The sequence below is a fragment of the Pleurodeles waltl genome, chromosome 3_1, assembly GCF_031143425.1.
Source record: "Pleurodeles waltl isolate 20211129_DDA chromosome 3_1, aPleWal1.hap1.20221129, whole genome shotgun sequence".
NCBI classification, from domain to species: Eukaryota; Metazoa; Chordata; class Amphibia; order Caudata; family Salamandridae; genus Pleurodeles; species Pleurodeles waltl.
The window spans coordinates 1,913,326,203-1,913,346,343 of record NC_090440.1 but is presented as its reverse complement, the minus strand read 5'-3'; the positions used below and the strand labels follow the sequence as shown (position 1 = coordinate 1,913,346,343).

Below are 20,141 nucleotides of genomic sequence, written 5' to 3'. Positions count from 1 at the left end.
AATTCACAGAAAAATTACTGCCACTTAAAGATAGAAAATAGGAACATTCGTCAGTTATACGTAACTGACTTGAGTATAACTTGCATTTCCATAGATTTCAGATCTCATCAGAGATGACACTGCACAATTTATATATTGGCAGTAAGAATACTCCATCGCAGTGGACTATGGTTACTGCCAACATAATGGTCCACCTGCTGAATTTAGACGCAGGCGGACCTTTCGTTTGATCATGGCAGAGACTACTCTGTCTCTGCTGTGCTTAAACCCCTCTAATAGTTCTGTGGAGTTAGGGCAGTCAGAGGGAGACCTCTAATTCCACCCACCTAATTTAGATGTGTAGAATTATAGGTCAAGTTTCACTGCCCATCACTGCCAGGGAAAACCCTGGCAGTAAGGGGCAGTGAAAACTTATAAATGCTCCCCTCACTATGGGAGAGGACTCCCATGGTGAGGGTAGCATTTTGTTTTTATTTTTGAAAAGGAAAACAGGTTAGCGCAGGCCTCTATCATGTTGACAGTAACCACCATGTCAGCGGTTGCTGGCAGTGCATTAAGAAATGACCACCTGCTTAGCGGTCATTTCTGAATCTGGCACACTATAACTTCTGCCAGATTATAAATCTGGCCGTCAGTCTTTAAATGAGCTCAGTGTTCCTTCGGTGAGCTTTTATTGTAAATTGTTTTATTGTCAATCCACACTCAAAAGGTAGCACTATTTCCTTTTCGTCTCTACAGTAATTTCCCCACATACCATCTTTCATTTCTTATTACTAAAAGCTAGAACTGGTAGTTTAATTACATTAATTGTTTATTGACTAACTTGGGGATTCCTCCAGGCCAGCTGTAGTGTGATCTACGTAGTGCCAAGACGTGGGGTCAGTTTGCCTAAATTTAGAGGACAATTCCCTCGATTTTAATGGCTTTAAACATATCTACTATCTGTAAAACAGAAGCAGTGGGCCAACACACAGCCCTCTTTCTACCCTGTATCGATCTTTATCTTTCTTGAGGTGAGACCACTGTGTACAATTTGACCTGTACCCATCCATTCCAATACAAAGAATGACTGTCCGTCAAGAGTGAGGTATGAATTCCCATCTAACTTTGACCATTGTATAAAATGAAAAAAGAACATAAGACTATCTGTCTTAAATAGGGCGGGTAGTGTGATGCCTTTACTCCGATGGGCAGCACTGTGTTAGGCTGTTGGAGTAAGCTTTCCATCAAATGAGCCAACGGGCCACTGCCAATAGAAAGCCGACAGTCTTCCAGGCATACAATAAAATCACATTTGTGACAAAATACTCTGTCAAATTCTAAATCAGGCCCATGGTCTGCTAAGTACACAGTTTTGGGCCCAAGTAGAAGAAGAAGAAAAACTTTATTCGACTTTCAGCAAGTCTTAAAAGTAATACAAGTCATAGAAAATCTCCAATTATAATACATTTCAATATATAAAAAAATAAATAATAAAAGAATAAAAAGCACACAACAATAAACTGTCTGATGGATCGATAAAAAGCCCTGTTACAGTAAATTACAATTACATTGCCGTCCCCATAGATTTCCTTATCTTTAATACAGTACATAAAAAGTTAGCCAAAGTTCCACAGATCTCTAAAGAAGATAGTGACTGAAGGCAGGCATAGGCTGTACGACATTGGGGGAGATTGATTGACCTTAAAAGTGCGCTTCCTCTGGTGGGCATAGAAATTACAGAATAAAATCACATGAATTGTGGATTGAGGTGTCTTTGCATCACAGGGGCATGGTTTTAACGAGGTGGACCAATCGTTCATAATTGGAAATGAAACTAGACGATGAAACGTGTCTAGCCTGAATCTAGTAAGTACATAGCGATGGCGAGGGTGTACCACGTTTGCCAAATACGGCTGCATGCCCTCAACCGTCAAAATTATTTGGTTATGAATGACAGTGTTTTTTTTTTATTCAGCCCTCCAATGTATGTCTTCTAGATACTTTAATGCCAGAATACTCAGGTCCTTCCTAGATATCTTCCCCAGCAAAAGAGGGTTTGTGTAGTAGTCTTTATTGCCCATTTTTTCGAAAAAGGTCCTAATGTATTTTAACCATGGTACCCTTGATGTATATAATGACTTCATACAATCAATCAGGATAACCTTATTAAAACCGGTATGTTCCGAGGTCCAAACTTTATGCCATAATAGCAGTGGCTGGATCTTTATCAAGTCTACAATAAAGGGAACCCCGAGTTCCGAATGAATGACATACGATGAAGTGCCATTTGGTACCCTCAGTAGGTGTCTTAAAAAATCATTTTCCACTGTCTGCATTAAGTCACAATTTGTATGTCCCCAAATTCCTGCCCCATACGTAGCTGCCGGAATACACTTGGCTTTATAAATCTTTATCATGTTTGACGGTGTAATCCCCCCAAGCCTTTTGGAAAAGAGTTGTAATGCCATTGTTGTTTTAATCAGGTGCACTCTCTTCGTCTTCCTGCCGTTGGCCCAGGAACCCAGCTTATCGAACATTATGCCCAAGTACGAGAAGGTTTGCGCGGTTTCGACCTGGCTTTCTGCAATAGTGATGTTATAAGTCTTACCGTGCTTCCCTCCACAGTTCATGATAAAAGTTTTGGAGCAATTGACAGTAAGACCCAGCTGTGACATGTATGTGATGCAGGTAGTTAGGAGTTTCTGGAGAGCTATTGGGGTCCTGGCCATTAATACTGCGTCGTCTGCGTAGAGTAATGCCAGAACTGGTCGGTTGTCTATTTGGGGTAGATCTTTACACTTAGTGACCAATTCTTTATCTAGATTATTTATATACATTGAAAATAGGAGTGGAGCAAGAACGCAGCCTTGGTGCACTCCTCTGTATAGACCAAAGGGGCGAGTACATTCCCCTTTTAAGCCATACCTCACTCTTGCTCTGCACCCTGTGTACATTTCACGAATAAATTGAATTAAGGCCGGTTCTACCCCCATGCTATTTAAAATGTCCCATAATTTGTCATGAATTACACAGTCGAAAGCTGATGATAAATCAATAAAGGCCAGGTAGAGATTGCCTGCTCTGATCTTAGAATACTTTCCAATAATGAGGCTTAAATTTAAACTTTGCTCCACTGTTCCGATTCCTTTCCTGAATCCATACTGGACCGGGGATAAAACGTTCTTTTCTTCCGCCCATGTTTGCAGCCTGTTCAGTATTATTCTCCCTGCTAATTTAGCTGTTGTGTCCAGCAGGGAGATTGGCCTGTAGCAGGCTGGATTAAGGTGGTCACTCTTTTTGTATATTGGGATAATGTTGGAATCTCTCCAAGATGGTAGGGGTCCGCATATGCAGATAGCCCTCAGTGTCTGTGTCAATACAGGTCCCCACAGCTCTATATTGGCCTTGAATATGTCAATCGGGACACCATCAGGGCCCGGCGCTTTCCCTGATTTGCTTATTATTGCAGCTTCCTCTACCTCCTGAAGGCTAAATTGGGGGGTTATAACCAGGCGCGGCCCTTCCTGTGAATCATGATCATGTGTGCGGTCTGTTATATCACTAGCTAATGAGTATATTTTGGAGAAATATGCAACCCAGTCTTCTTCAGAGATGGCAATTTCCATTCTGGGAATGTCTTTCTCCCCTAACACGGGGGAATTTATTGTCTGCCAAAAGAGTATGTTATCTTTCTTACGACTTGCTATATGAGATATAGAGATATAGAGTTTCCCACAAGGTTGATTTCATAGTCCGTTTCCTTTCCTTTATTGCTGTCTTATATTCCTGTCTGCGTTTACGGATATCACTTAAGCACCTTTTCTGGGCATTTAAAGCCTGTTTCAATCTCTTATGTGCTTGGGTGCAATTATGGTCAAACCATCCGCATGTCCTTTTTTTCCCTATCTTACCGCTTCTGATAGTGAGGGCTTCTTTTATGGTTTGAGTGATCATCGTAAACGCACTTAGACATTGCCCTGGTTGTGGGTTCTCTCTTAAACAGTCTGCAAAAGTGTGTTTACATTGGCATATTGGGGGTGATTCTAATCCTGGCGGGCGGCGGAGGCCGCCCGCCAGAATTCCGCCCCCATAATACCGCTCCGCGGTCAGAAGACCGCGGAGGGTATTATGAGTTTTTCCCTGGGCTGGCGGGCGGTCTCCAAAAGACCGCCCGCCAGCCCAGGGAAAAACTCCCTTCCCACGAGGATGCCGGCTCGTAATCGAGCCGGCGGAGTGGGAAGGTGCGACGGGTGCAGTAGCACCCGTCGCGTATTTCAGTGTCTGCAAGGCAGACACTGAAATACCTTGCGGGGCCCTCTTACGGGGGCCCCTGCCGTGCCCATGCCATTGGCATGGGCACGGCAGGGGCCCCCAGGGGCCCCGCGACCCCCCCTACCGCCATCCTGTTCATGGCGGCTTTCCCGCCATGAACAGGATGGCGGTAGGGGGGGTCAGAATCCCCCATGGCGGCGCAGCAAGCTGCGCCGCCATGGGGGATTCTGAGGGCAGCGGTAAACCGGCGGGAGACCGCCGGTATACCCTTTCTGACCGCGGCCAAAGCGCCGCGGTCAGAATGCCCTGCGGGGCACCGCCGGCCTGTCGGCGGTGCTCCCGCCGACCCTCGCCCCGGCGGTCGATGACCACCGGGGTTAGAATCAGGGCCATTATCTGTTTCAACAGAACCTTGGGGTCTGTCTGTGACCACTTCATAGTATATCCATTGCGCGGGACCAGTTCAATGTCGTCTACCAGTGTAATACTATCTTCCCTAGCTGCTAAAAGAGGGGATAGTAGGAGATTCATACTCTGGGGGTAGTGATCACTAACTGCGATGTCATGCAAGGTATAGTTTGTAAGATAGTGTGCGAAGTGGGTTGACATTAGGACATAATCGATCACAGTATTTACGCCCCTTCAGTTATATGTTGGTTTAAACTGTGGTTCATCCAAAAATAATTCATTTACAAAAGATAGGTTATAGGTTTGGGCCAGTAGATTCATTTCATCTCCTTGAGTGTTGTAAGAGAAATGGAGGCTTGCATCTGCACCTTCCGAGACCAACCACATATCTTATCAGAAGTTTCTTTACACGGATGGACGTTAAAATCACCACCCCAAACCAATAGGATCTCGCAATTGTTTTTTCCACATATTTTTTTTTAGGTCATTTCCCATTTCCACGAGAATGTTGGAAAATTCTCCTGGAGCAACGTTGTTATAAAAATTAATAATGACTAAGTGGGTCTTGTGGTCTAAGTCACGCTCTATCATTTGGTAGTGTGGACTCATAAACTGCATCTCTAAATTCTGTAAGGACAACTTATTGGAGATATATGTACACAGTCCCCCTTTAGGTCTACCATACCTGGACTGCTCGGCAGGAGTATGGAATGTTTTGTAGCCATTTAGATGGGCAGGAGTTAAAAGCCATGTCTCTTATAGGCAAACACATGAATAGTCTTCTAAAAAGTTAGCCCAGATCTCATTGCCTAACTTATTTGCTAGACCTGCAATATTCCAAAATAGTAAGACTATTTCAGGTTTCTGGTTAAGATTCTGTTTAAAGTTACAGGGCTGGTCCTTTCGGGAAGGAGGGGGGATATCGCCCTGAGGGGTATTTGGTTAATTTCTGGAATCATCATCGCACTGGCTTAGATGAGGTAATATCTCATTCCTTATAGAAACCGTTGTATGTGATGTACCTTCCTTTTGTAGTTCCGTCCCTGATCTATGTATTGTCTGTGCTACTCTATCATGGAGAGCTAACTGTTTCATATCGAGTCAATCTATATTTTCCAGCGTTGAAAGAGGATAGAATCTGTTGCACGTTATAGATAAGTCTGGGCTGGATGAGGGTGCTACAGCTCGCTGTGAATAGATGGAGTTATTCCCCACTGGTCTTTGATAGAAATATCCCAGGGGTAGTAGCGAGATTCCTTGTAGAGTAACTTGTCTGGCTCCTAGGTCATGAATAATCCTATTCACTAGATTCGGTGAGCCAAAAGAAAGGACCACACAATCTCCAGTCAGCGCTTTCCTGCTGTTTCCTATCCATTTAATTCTTCTGACCATTTTTATATCATCAAAAAGAGTCCTCACCATTCCAGGGCCCATTCGGGCCCAGATCCAATTGAGGGCCTTGTTTCTCAAGGACGTCCATGTTTCTCGTTGTTGACCATCTATCGGTGGGACATTGGCCAAGACCACAACATATGGTGTAGCCTCCGGGGGAAGATGTAACAGGTCACTAGGGAGGTAAGCGAAATTCGGGGATCTAGGCCTGCTAGTTGTATTTCTCCCTGGATTTAAATAGGGATAGGTATTCGCTGCCCTACGCATAGCACTACTTGCTGTCTTACATAGAGTGGGATTTAGAACTTTTTTATCTGGAGAAAGATTATGTGGTGAAAAGGAGGGTTGGTTATATTGGTTCAAAGAAGGAGCTATTGTTTGAGATTGGGACTCATTCTGGAAGTTAACGTTCCGATGTATACTAATTGGCCTATTGTACGGAATAGATTGTGTGTTATTCTTGTGTTCTGGGCCCAAGTAGGTAATCGGTACCACCTCTAATCTGGAAATATGGCAATGCAAGGTCAAAGCCAATGAAAGCAAGAGATGAGACAAAAGTGCTTCACTGCTGACAACAAGATTCCTTTGAAAAAGTGATAGGAAAAGTCTGGTGTGAACTGCAATTATTGCAGCAGAGGTCTGCTGGTGCCCCGAAGATACCAGCATTTTGCTACCACATGTTAGAGATACTAGTACTGAAAAAAACAAAACAGTTTTCAATGTCACTACACCTACTGGTCATGCTAACAATTTTCTGGTGCCCTGGGGAGTCTCAAGACTTTTCACAATATGCAGGAACATCTAACAATACACACAATTAAAATGACCTGTAAGTGAAATTAATATTTTTGTTGTGTTTTTTCACTTTTTGCTTTTTCACTATTACCATCATGTACCCTTGGCCTTTGATATTAAACTTAAGGTTACAGAGAAGAGGGACTTTGGGCCTGATTACAACTTTGGAGTAGGGTGTTAATCCGTCCCAAATGTGACGGATATACCACCCTCCGTTTTACGGGTCCATTATATCCTATGGAACTCGTAATACGGCGGGTGGTATATCCGCCACATTTGGGATGGATTAACACCGTCCTCCAAAGTTGTAATCAGGCCCTTTATCTTAGCTGTACTCACTTGCAGCTTTTTTTCTTGCACCAGCGAGGCCTGCCTTTTTCTGTTCCCTCACAGCGTTGCCAAGAAACTGCTTGCGGGTGCTCCAGGCATGGGACTCCAGTGCTGGACCCCAAAGCTCAATGTATCCTGTTAGTGAATCTGGACATAGGAGCCAATGACTGCTGCACCTTAATGTTGCTTGTTGAGGGAAAGGTGGGTGGTGAACAAATTGCACCCCAAAACACACTAGTAACACAGGCTGTATGGAGGAGGGGATCCAATACCAGCTTCTCACTAGCAGGAGACCTACTCTACAAACAAGGGAGAATGTCACATGGAGATACAAGGTCTTTTTCTGATGAACATTTTATGCCTTGAAAAAGCCCCAGGTGAACCCACCGCAAAGGGGCGAAACACGTGTCGGCTGTCTTTCTATGTACTTCCCAAGAAATCTTCATTGTACGAGATTAATAAATGCACCCAAATTGAACGTGCGGATTTGATGCATCATTTCTAATTATGGACTGAGATACTATTATACCTTTGATATTTTAAAAGTGGGTTCTCTATTTCCTTGGATTTCTATTACTGATTAGGGGTAAACTGGTCCATACCCCTATTGATAACCCACAACTCGACAGTAAACTGGGCATTCTCAAGGAAAGGGAGAAATGGACCTTGGCAAATTGGTTTTCTCAACACACAAAGTGTTTCCCTTAAGTTCCTGGAACTACTATAGCAATATGTCCATTTTGTCACACACACCCAAAAATATATTTTCCTTTTAGCCAATGTTTTTTAGATTGATGAGGGTCAAGCAGTTTCCCCAACAATAAACGTTTGCAAAAACTAAGACAAACTAAAGCAAGCATTGACAACGCCTAAAGGTTGGCAGCCGATGCTATATCAATTGGATTTGCCACTGCTTATTTGAAATGTGTGGTAGTGAGATACTCAGAAAAGGGATTATTTTAAGGAAACATTTTCCAGGCAAATAGGAAGATGCTGGCGAGGCTAAAAGGAATGTTGTTTTCTAGTCCCAGAGTCAGATACTTGAAAATATCCCTTCAAAGGGTTAGTAGCCCCTGGAGGGACAAAATAATTACTAGGTTAATAAAAACGTGGTCACTATCTGGTCCTGTAGTGAGAGCTACAGTACTGCACACTCTGATACCTGGAGTGCAGAAGGGAATAAAGGAAAGTCCAATCGTAAGAGGTTGCATGTATTTTACATTCATGTCTGTAGTCGTCTCCCTAAAGGCACACAACCTACCAGTGCCAGCCTACTGCTCGGCTGCTTATATGGTGTGGTTGGTCCTCTGGTCGACTTGGATATCAGAGACTACAGGAAAAAGTGAAAAAAGACAGTGTAGGGCAGCTGTTTGATACAGTGCACAACTTTGTCTTAAAGCAGAAAATAAAGAAAATACCTTGCTGTACTGTATATGCAACACGATCACTGCAAATATCTTTCTTACCTCATAAGAATGTGCATTCACCTGGACCGTTCATGTTAGCCAACAAGATTCATCCACACTCCTGTATCATACAAAGATCAACATCAGCCTCCTTGGCTATCTCTTGTCTTCTCTTGGTTATCCCTTATCTTCTCGCTCTGTTGTTGATGATGATCCTCTCTTGCAGGGCTGCTGATAGCGGCGCTATGTCTGGTGTGAAACACCACTTCCAGGGCATGGTGGCAGATCTCAGTGCCATGTGTCCATGTACCTCCATGGGAAGCTCAAGACTCTCCTGGGTCACTGGTAAGGACAGATTTCAGTACACAAAAAATGTCACCTCATGTAGTCTCTTTGCCTCTTTGAATTCATCTTCATTCTTGAAACAAGCACAATGCCTCTAGTAGATTTCAGTGGCATCACTCACCTGTATGCCATTCTAATGTTGTTTGTTTGTGCATAATAATGTAATTCAGAGGTGGGCACCTGACCCTTAGCTCTTCAGCCCATTCTCTCAGGTGAGGGGGAGTCTAAGTTACTTGCTGTTGCCGATCTGCAATTTGATTAATTCAAACTGAGGAAGGAAAAGCATAATTTGGGTATACATTTTTTGTGCCAGCATATTTTGTTGTTTTTCAATTCTTACATGTAGATTCAGTGTTGTGAGTGTTTTTGTGGGTCCTTGTAGTCTGCAAAAGACCACCAGGCAGTCACTTGACCTAAGCCCTTTATCAAACCACTCAACAAACCTAGCCTCTGAACTACTCCTTCCTTTGAACCTGTGTCTCCTGACCCCTTCCACCAGAGTGACAAGCCCAGGAGATCAAGTACACAGCATAGACGTTTAGAGTGTCTTTAGTATTCTGAACCCTGATTCTTCACCATCCTCTTACACCTAACCTGCTCTAAACTCCTCTACGTCTCTTCATCTGACATAAGAATTGTATTCCTTCAAAGTGGTTACCCTCCTGTAGACACTGTTTCTCCCCTTTCAGGTGCTGATGCTCTCCTGTCACTCTTGGGTGCTCTCTATAGAGTGTATACACTAGCCACCTATGCATTCCTGTGAGATACCTTTCTGGCACTCCATGGTAGCATTTATACAGCTCAGTCCTGGCTGCCTGGAATCAGTACTGTGCCGTGGGTCTCCCCTCAGTCGCTCCTAGGTGGACTCCATTGAGCATTTCCCCAGGCTGCCTGTAACCACTGAATTCCTGCTGATTGCCTCTCTTGAGATCCTGGTTGCACTCTATCAAGTGTCTCTCTGGCTTTCTGTAACAAATGGATCCATTGGGGTTGCATCTCAGTTGCTCCTGAAAGATGAAGGAAAGGGGGAATATGATGTTAAATTGTTTGTCCTAGGAGAGAAATGTTATGGGATGATGGAGGTATCAGGATATTTAAGGGCGCTGAAATGAGACAATATGAGATATGGCAATGTATTTGGTAAAGAAGAGTGAGTCTCCCTTCAAACAGGGGGCTGGCAAGTTTTCCCTGGGCATGAGATGGCCATGTTTCTCCTGTCCAGTAGCAGCTGTTGTCCTAAATATCCATTTTCTGATTCTCCCCTTCAGTGTCTCACCATGATACAGAGATCCCCATTAACCACAGTTTCATCGAGTCTCCCTCTACTGGCTGGGACAATGAGAGCTTCTCGTCTTTCGATACTGATGAGGGAGACCCTGTCTACTGCACACCACCCCAAGAAGGTAAGAGCATCACATCTCTGTTAGTTCCAAAAGTCACAAGACATAAATGCCATCTGTCCACTTTTTTGCAGTGTTTTTGATATGTCAGGGGTCCTCTTGTTGCCCCACACTTGTTGTGTAGCCAATTTAGTTATAGCTCCATGCACGTTATTTTAACACACTAGGCGGCTGTGCACTTTAACCTAGATATATTTTATTCGGCTTCGCATTGTTATTTTTACAATAACCATTTTACGGTCTTGTTTTATTTTTCATCTATCTAACTGTTTTGCTTAGTCTAGCACTGTGTTCTCAAACAAGACATTCTTGATCACTCTGTGCTTCATTCAAGGCTACAGTTTGGTACATTGTCGGTGAACGTGGTAGAAGTTTAGTCTCCAACATTTGTAAAAAATACACATCCTTACATAGAGACGTTTTCTTAGAACATCAGCTGTGTTATTATAAAAACACTTCCTAGTCCCATTATACGTTAAGAGGGAGATTCCAGCCAGGCAACCACGACTGTATGCTGATTGCTGAATGCTTTGCTACAGATGCTAACGCAGACTACAGGCCTTTGCTCAGGTATGAGAGTTGATGTCTTCCCGGAGGAACCTGAAAGGGAGAGTTAGAGTTTAACATGCTGTGCTCAGATTATGACTTAGATAGGAAATAATCCATCTATCATAGTGACAATATGATAGCGTTATTCTTATGCTTCACTCTTCTCGTCACCATTTTAATACTGTCATGTTGTGTCGTCCTGGTTATTGAAGCTCACGCTTTGCTATCTAAGATGCAGTCGTTTTATTAAACCAATCATTAAAACATATACTGCTTCTGTTTGTCATTTATATATGAGTCTGAATTGTAAATGAGAGAACCGGATGCGACCTGAGTGACCACGACTTCCCTGAGAAGCCTAATATGTCATGTGCTCGGCTACCCAATCATTACTATCCCCTGGTGAAGATGAGGCACTGCTAGTTAGCCGGAGCAAAACCCGGATTTAGAGCGACAGGTGTCACCCACAGTGGGTCAGACTCAGTCTCCCACACCGTGGACGATCTTGCTGCTCAAAATCCAGTAGTCTCATTAGAATAATGAGAGCCTATGCCACACAATCACCTGCCTGTGCTTGTCCAAAAGGTGAGGTCTGACAAGAAAAGAGAGACATTTGGTCCTTAATTCTACAGTAATTACTTAGATGCTTGAATGAGATCATATAAGAATCCCTTCTTGTAATTTCCTTAAAGTGACCCTTGGGAGCTGAAAATTAGGTTGGTCAGTCATTTAGCACACATCTGATACTGAAAAAGGTTGGGCCATGCTATTCTTCAGGCTGTCTTCTTGGTTCCTGATGCCTAGTGGAGATCGTCTTCAGGTTACCCAGCTCCCCTTGACCTTTAGTGAGTTACTGTTCTTGAAGGTGTAGCATTTTACTGAAGTTTCTGGTTCACGGTGTAGAGTGGAACATCCAGCACAGAGAATACAATGCCAGAAGAAAACTGGTATTTTACATTTGTTTAGCATGAATGTAAATGGTTGAGGTTTGTTGCAGATAGCGGCTTTCAAAAAAACAAAGGGGGTCATTCTGACCCTGGCGGTAAAATCCGCCAGGGCCAACGACCGCGGGAGCACCGCCAAACGGCTGGCGGTGCTCCCTTGGGCATTCTGACCGCGGCGGTACAGCCGCGGTCAGAAACGGAAAACCGGCGGTGTACCGCCAGTTCTCTGCTGCCCTGGGGAATCCTCCATGGCGGCGCAGCTTGCTGCTCCGCCATGGGGATTCAGACCCCCATACCGCCATCCTGTTCCTGGCGGTTTTGGCCGCCAGGCAGAGGATGGCGGTATGGGGTGTCGTGGGGCCCCTGGGGGCCCCTGCAGTGCCCATGCCATTGGCATGGGCACTGCAGGGGCCCCCGTAACAGGGCCCCACCAAGATTTTCAGTGTCTGCCATGCAGACACTGAAAATCGCGACGGGTGCTACTGCACCCGTCGCACCCCTTCCACCCCGCCGGCTCCATTCGGAGCCGGCATCCTCATGGAAGGGTGTTTCACGCTGGGCTGGCGGGCGGCCTTCTGGCGGTCGCCCGCCAGCCCAGCGGGAAACCCAGAATAACCGCAGCAGTCTTTTGCCCGCGCAGCGGTATTCTGCCGGCGGGACTTTGGCGGGCGTCCTCCGCCGCACGCCAAAGTCAGAATGACCCCCAAAGTGTTTTTTTCATCTAATGAGGGATGCTGGGTTTAATTTTCTAACCTTGTAGGTAGCACCTGGACATTTATTTAGAACCATGCCACAAAAAAAATCTCAGTGTCTTACAGCTAAAATTTATGAGAGTAATTTAATGATGATGCATCAGCCAAATTGTTACACTGCAAATTACAAGCTTCTGATTAAGAGTTTGGTGCATGGGTTATTCCATCACAAATGTGATGGATACCCCGTCCACCTTATTAAAAGTGCATTATATGCTATGGAACTTGTAATGAGCCACATGGGATATCCGTTACATCATTGGAATAAAGACTTGTAATACATAGCTACGTGTATGGTGTATTCATTGGCTGGCACCCAGGCTGGGGTGGATGCTACAACTTGCGACGAGATAGGGGATAGACAACCCGAAGATCGACAGTGCTCTCCCAGAGAGTTGGCTGTGATCCAAGCAAACTGCTCATGAGTGCCATGTGTGCCTTCTTTGAAGTACAGAATCAACGTTTGGCGTATGTGGAGTCAAAGTGCAACTCTAGCCGGTGTGAAGCAGGTTGAAGGTAAAGAAAGCTTCACTGAGAAGTCTACGCATCATTGGTCAAGAAACTACTAGCAAGGCCATACAGAGAGGTACTGCTCGAATACACAGTATAAAACTATACAGTATATGGAACACTACTGCTGAAGGCGGATACAACCAGTATTTGAAAGGGCAGCAAATAGTGACCACAAATTACACAATAACATTGTGATCAGAAGAGCTGCAAAGTAGAGATCAACCTGGTGTCAGCAAAAAAGAAACCCTGAAAATGCAGAAATTCAGATACATGAAAGGTCATCTGCTTACCATAACTGATTAGAAGCATCATACTGCTGCTAATGGTGGCCCCAAGAGGAGTGCCTGGGGTTTTGCTTATTGAGCTGTCCATACCTGAAGTGATAAAGACCCAGTAGAAGGCCCGTCTTCCAATGAGGACTAAGACAGAGGCCACATTTCCTGCAGCCATAAAAGATGACCCTGAGGCCAGCACTTCACAGAGCCTGGCAGATGGGGTGAATGGAACAGATCCTGATGAACGGTTGATGTAGTCAGAGAGAGCTCCAGTTGCAGTGTCGGCCAATCCCTTGAAAAGTTATAATGCTGTGGCCTTCTTGAAACCGCCACCACCCTTCGATGACGAGAAAGCAATACATCTCAGGGTTATTGACGGACTTCAGATTAATTCAGGCGACCAATGTAGAGAGAAACTCTTTGTCTGGAGAAAGTTTGCATGGCTGCCACAACTGAAGAGCATACTGATCAACAAGCACCCGACGTGGAGGCCAGAAGTGCCCTAAATAAGTTTGTCATGAACCTGAAAAACAGGGAGAAATACAAAGCTGAAGGACACAAGGTGATGTCGCCAAGGAAAAACAAGTCTTTTTTCAGATGTGGATTATTGATTCCACATGAAGGTAAATATCCCTCCATTGGACATATATGCAAAGGCTCTGGTAAAGAGACCATTTTGTAACCCTTTGCAAGGCAAAGGAAAAGGTAAGTGTGTCATGGTGAGAAGGCAAAATGGCTATTCGAACGTTCCAGAAGAGACCCTCAACGCATGCACACAGTGCCAATGTCAGTTGAGACAAATCAACACCAAACGAAGTCAATCGTCATCTAAACCATTGACAAAAAATGTGTCAGTATCAATATCAAGTGAAGCCGGCGAAGATGATTGTTCAATGTTAATATTTACCTCAGAAAAATGTGCATATGTTGGACTGGCCATATGTGAAGAAAAATACAAGTCAAAGAAAAGTCAACTTGAAAAAGGACTTTAAGTCATTCAGACATTACCTTTCATCATCAACAGTGGTGCATCAATAAACATTATGCCTGAGTAGAAATATAATGAACTATCTACATTGCCATGACTGATGCCATTGAAAAGCAAAGTGTACACATGGGATGCATCAACACCCTTAAAAAATAAAGATTCTTTCATAGGGACTATGAAATACAATAAAACAATATTGCAAACACCCATTTACATATTTCAAGGTATGGCATCAAGTGCCTGTTTATACAGCTTCAGCACAGCTGCTGATATGGGACTGATCTCAGTGAACTACAGCATGAATACTCATCATTAAATAGTAAGTCAGTTCCCTTCATTATTTCATGGGTTAGGAAAACTTAAGACTATGAAAGTACAACTGCATACAAGCCCTGTTGCTCAAAGACACAGAAAAGTTGCATTTAATTTACAAGAAGCTGTTGAAAAGGAACTCAAACCGTTACTTAAGCATATCATTGAGCGTTCTACTGATCCAATGCCATGGGTTTATCCTATAGTGGTAGTGCCCAAAAAGGACAGTGAAGGAGCTGTACGCATCTGTGGGGATATGTGTCAAACAAACAAGGCAATTGAAAGAGAATTACATCCAAGTCCACACATTGCTGACATGATAAAACAATTGAATGGTGTGAAGGTCTTCTCTCTCCTTGATTTAAATAAAAGATATCATCAGTTGAAACTCAAGGAGAATTACAGGTACTTTACAACCTTTTCTACACATGTTGGTCTGTTTTGATACAAAATACTAAGTTTAGGTGTTTCATCAGCTGCAGATTTGACGTATCATACGGGCTTTTGTGAATGCATTTAACTATAGTGATGACATATTAGTTTTTGGTGCTACACAGAAGGATCACGATAAACCTCTAAGTCAAGTGTGTTGTTTACTTGTTGATGCAGGTTTAATGCTAAATGCTGAGAAATATGAATTCAATAAGAGAAAGCTAAAATTCTCTGGCCATATCTTTTCTGATGGGGGCATGACACCAGATCCAGCTAAAGTACAAGCGTTGTCAATTGCCTAACCCCAACAAGATGGTTCCATGTTACGTTCATTCCTTGGCATGGCTAGTTACTGTTCCAGGTACATACAAGACTTTGCCACTGTGAGATCTCCACTGAGAGAGTTGACAAAAAATATTTTTTTATTTCAGTGGTCACATGAATTAGAGCACGGTCTTAAGAGAATCAAACAAGGTATTGGAAACGCTACTGAAATGGCATATTTCAATCCAAAACTACATAGAGAATTGGTTGTTGATGCTAGCCCAGTTAGGTTAGGTTAGGCCCTATCCTTCAGCTGAAAAGCAGACAACCAAATGCTCGAAGACATATTGTGGCCCTTGTAGGGAAAACTTTGTCCCAGACTTAACGTGAATATTCCCAGCCTGAAAAAGAAAGTTTAGCAGTGGTGTGGTCTTGTGAACATTTCCACGTGTTCCTATATAGAATAGCTTTCATGCTTGTGACAGATCATCAAGCATTGCTGACCATCTTTGGCAATCCAACACATTTTATGTTGGGGTCTACGATTACAGGAGTACAACTACACAATTGTGTATCGTCCAGGGAAAGAGCAAAACCCTGCTGACTACTTCTCCAGTTTCCCTGCACGTTGTCAATGACCCCATCAAAGACGGCTGAGGCTTACATGAACTTCATTGTGAAATCAAATACACCAGCTGCTATTTCATTGGAACAAATTGTCACTGCCATGAGTCAAGATAGTGGCATGTTAAAACTGAAAGACATTATTACACATCAGTCATGTAACCAACATACTCGACCCTTTACCAGTGACAGCGTGCATCAGAAGTATAAAAATGTCAAAGATTAACTGTTTGTGATACAAGAAGGAATTATCCTGAGGGGTTCAAGAATTGTCATTCTAGAGAGTCTGTCAACAGATAATTGAAGTGGTCCATGAATGACATTGCACAATCATTGCCACAAAACGAGCTCTCCAAGATCGAGTCTGGTTTCCTCACCTTATGAACTTATTGAAAGAGAGTTGAAGGTCTGTCATATATCAACTGCCTGTCATCGTTTGTGATGGAGTATCCCATGCGCCAAGATTGTAATAAGGCCCTAGGTTCCAACAGAGTCTTGAACAAGATTTGATTCTAATGTCTTTGATAACATTGCCAGAACTGAACCACCATACACTTAGGACTCAAAAAAGTACACCACAACATCAGTGATGCCTTTGACAAGATGGCCTCCCCTCAAAATGGTAGAAACACAAAATTGGGCTAAAAGCCTCAGACAATAATTTACTGACAAACTCAAGAGCCTAAAATGGGAATGGCATAATTAGCAATGCCATTTGTTCTTGTCACTGTATGAAGAAGACACACCACAACAGGATGTGGCTTTAGCTTCTGACTTAGGAAAGGGGGGGTGCTGTTTTCAGTCAACACCCTGTGATTCTAAGCAAATCACTAGTGGCCATGTATACAAATATCAGGTTTTGCGATTCGCAAATTGTGAGTCGCAAAACCTGATGTACCACAGTGTCAATGACACGGTTTGTGATTCTCTATAGGGTCGCAAATAACCTACCTCATAAATATTCATTAGGTAGGTCGCAATTTGCGGCCCCATTTGGAATGGCCACACTCACAGGGATGGTGGCATGCTGGTGACAGCAGACCACCATATCTGTGACTGCTTTTCAATAAAGCAGTTTTTTTTAAAAAGCAGCCCGTTTTCCTCAAAGGATAACGGGATGCCTTTTAAAAAAAAAAAAAGTAATCTTTTTATTTTTTGAGAGCAGACAGTGGTCCTTGGGACTATTGTCTGCTCTGAAAAAATATTTTCACATCTATTCATAAAGGGGAAGGAGTCCCTTGGGGACCCCTTCTCATTTGCGAATGGGTTAGCACCAATTTGAAATTGGTGCTAACTGCGATTGTTTTGTGTCTGCATTCACGGTCACAAAACAATCCTGCATTGCACTGCGACTTGCAATTAGGAAGGAAACGCCCCTTACTAATTGTGACTCACAAACCCTTTTTGTGATTCGGTAAATAGATTACTGAATAGCAAAATTGGGTCTGTGCATCTCAAAATGCTTTTTTCTTATCGCAAATGGCCCTATTCTGTGAAACGGGCGGTTCGTGACAAGACAAAAGCTTTGTATATCTGGCCCTAGATCTCCTTGTGCCTAAAAATAACTGACCCTGTGTAATGTAACTGGTACTCATGTAAAGAGATCCAAAGCACGTGTCATTATATAAAAGGCTGAAAAAAGAGACAAAGCAGAGGCTATCATAACACTATAAAATAGGAAAAAGAAAGCAAACACCCCCTAAATCTGTCAACGTGCTACCAAACCAACAAAATAATGTTTTAGTACCTATTGAGAAGTGAACAACCTGTAAGGATTATATCATATATTATATGCAGAAATATCGGCTCAAATAAGTATTGTGTCCTAAATATTGTTCAGAAAAATATTGTCCATTGCATGTAGATTTTCCGTTAATAACTCTAACAGAGCCAGATGTTTGTGAACAATATTTAGGACAGAAGTCTGACAATGACTTTGTAGTACAACACCCCCAGAAGCCTAAACGATAATCCATTGTGCTTTACAGCAGCATTATGACTATGTTCTGATGTTTTAAAGAAACATTCCATTAGCAGGCATTTATACAGCAGCAAAATAGACTTTGGTCTACACCTTGAAAAACACATCTGTGTAGATCTACAAGCCAGGAAAGAAGCACAAGTTGGTCACATAGTTTTAAAAACCTTTTTATGCTTCATCTTTTCTATTTTTCTTCAGTCTTAGCAAAGAGGCAGCTGGTACTGCTTTAAAGTCGATGCACAGTATGGAAATCTACAACACACATACTGCAGAATAAAAAAAGTTACTTACCTACATAATACGTTTGCAGACATAAATGATGTAGAGTTTGTTTTGCACACTAATACCTATTCAGATGGGGAAAAATTGTACATAGATTGCGGTTTTGCTGAGGGGGCATTTTACACCCAAAATAAACTTTTATCATCAAAAGGCTCACAGTGTTGTGTAGTTTTTTTAGGCATACAAATGGTTTTTGAATTCTAGGGTATGATTAATGCTCTCGCACTTCCTTGTGAGTGAGTTGAATTTCTTTTGCCTTCTTTGATGGCAGCTTCCAGGCGTCCTTGTAAGTTTAGCCTTTAGGTCGAGCCTCAGCAGCGTGTAGGCGCTGTCTCTCGACATATTGTAATCTACATCTGTGGGCTTGCACATCGCCCATCTCACGCCCATCACTTTCATTTGTTCCTTGGCCTGCCTTTCGAAATTCCCTTGATTTCGTTGGTAAATGCTTTACGTTTGGCCTACCTTGAGGCTGCTTTGTTACCACCTTGAAGACTGACCTTGTTACATGGATTATTGCACGATGAGCCATATACCTTAGTGTGGTGCACTACTTTTTTCTTTTGCCTCATCGCTTCGCGGACGTATGTTGTTTCTTCATCTTCCTTGTTTTGGTCATGCCGCTGTTTCTTTGTGGTGTCTGCACACAAAAGCTGCAAACTGGAGAGGGTTCTTTTTTTAATTTATTTAATCATTTCTTTTTAAAAGGTTCATTTAGTGCAGACTCGATCAGAAGAACACTTTACATGAGGAAGTGCAGTTCCATATAGCATTGTCCTGGGATTAGCAGTAGTGTTTGTCTCATCTCAATTTCGAGGGTTATGACCCTTGTCAAGGCCTGATACATTTTGGATCGTATCTACTAGTCTGAAAGCTCCATTATCATGATAGATTACTACCATCACCATGTTTGGTCCTGATGATGGTCCTGGAGAATTGTCCTAATATGAATGAACCATCACCTCACTCTAAGAAAGGGCCGCTCAGTGAATAACAAAAATTATTTGTTCCTCCTTGGACTGTACATGTTTGGTTTTGAATATTTGTCTTTGTAAATGTTGTTATATGTTGACCATATGCAAGTGGGGATTTTGGTGCTTGCATTTTATGAATGAACAATGTTATGAGACAGTAAACACCACTAAATAGATTATGCATCTCCTGAAATATGTTTTATTACATTTGGGCCCAAGGCCACTTATTCTTCTTTTAGTGCACGAATAAAACGTTCAATTCATTTACATTTGATCTGAAAGAATGAGATTGGTTTGCACATTCCCGTAATTCTACAGGTCTCCTATTACGTAAAAAAGAGTGACGAATTCAAAGTTCACAGCCATTGATGTCTAAATTGCACATCACGTTAGATTATGAAATGACTGGAATAATCGACCAATTCTGGCATCGGGTTAATGTTCCCATTTTCCTGCAATGTAATATATAGACTTCTGTAATTAGGGCTGTTTGAAAAGGCCTTTGCAGATCAAGACATCAACCCATAAAACCCAAGTGATTCAGGTCACGTTTCCCTAATAAATTGGACGTGGCCCAGTGCAACCTCATCTTCCTTTTTGGGAAATGTAAAGTATATGCCTATGTGCGCCTACTGATTTACATACATGTGCACACACAGCAGCCAGGGTAATGGGCACCTATTACCTACCCACCCCTACACTGTAATTGGATTCAGCAGCGAAATACTGAATTATTCCTCCGCACATTATCATCATGCTTGGAATATTCCAAGGAAATAACATCGCAGGTACACTTTAAACATTTTGTGTATGTCACATAACATTCTGGCGATATTCAAAGATTTTAATTTCCCGGCACTGGACTGTTGCAGACACACTGATTTGTTATTTGATTCAAAATAAGCTAGACTTGTTATCGGG

At 42.8% G+C, this 20,141-nt stretch overlaps 1 protein-coding gene across 4 annotated transcripts in view; it reads left to right on the top strand.

The window, feature by feature from the left end:
• The window catches only part of SCARF1 (scavenger receptor class F member 1), a 241,283-nt gene that overhangs the window by 176,838 nt on the left and 44,304 nt on the right, over positions 1 to 20,141 (top strand). For all 4 annotated transcript variants that reach the window (XM_069226115.1, XM_069226113.1, XM_069226111.1 and 1 more), the window contains 2 exons: positions 8,812 to 8,930; positions 10,199 to 10,333. In XM_069226115.1, coding sequence (XP_069082216.1) covers positions 8,812 to 8,930; positions 10,199 to 10,333 — 254 coding nt within the window. The remainder of the gene's footprint in view (positions 1 to 8,811; positions 8,931 to 10,198; positions 10,334 to 20,141) is intronic.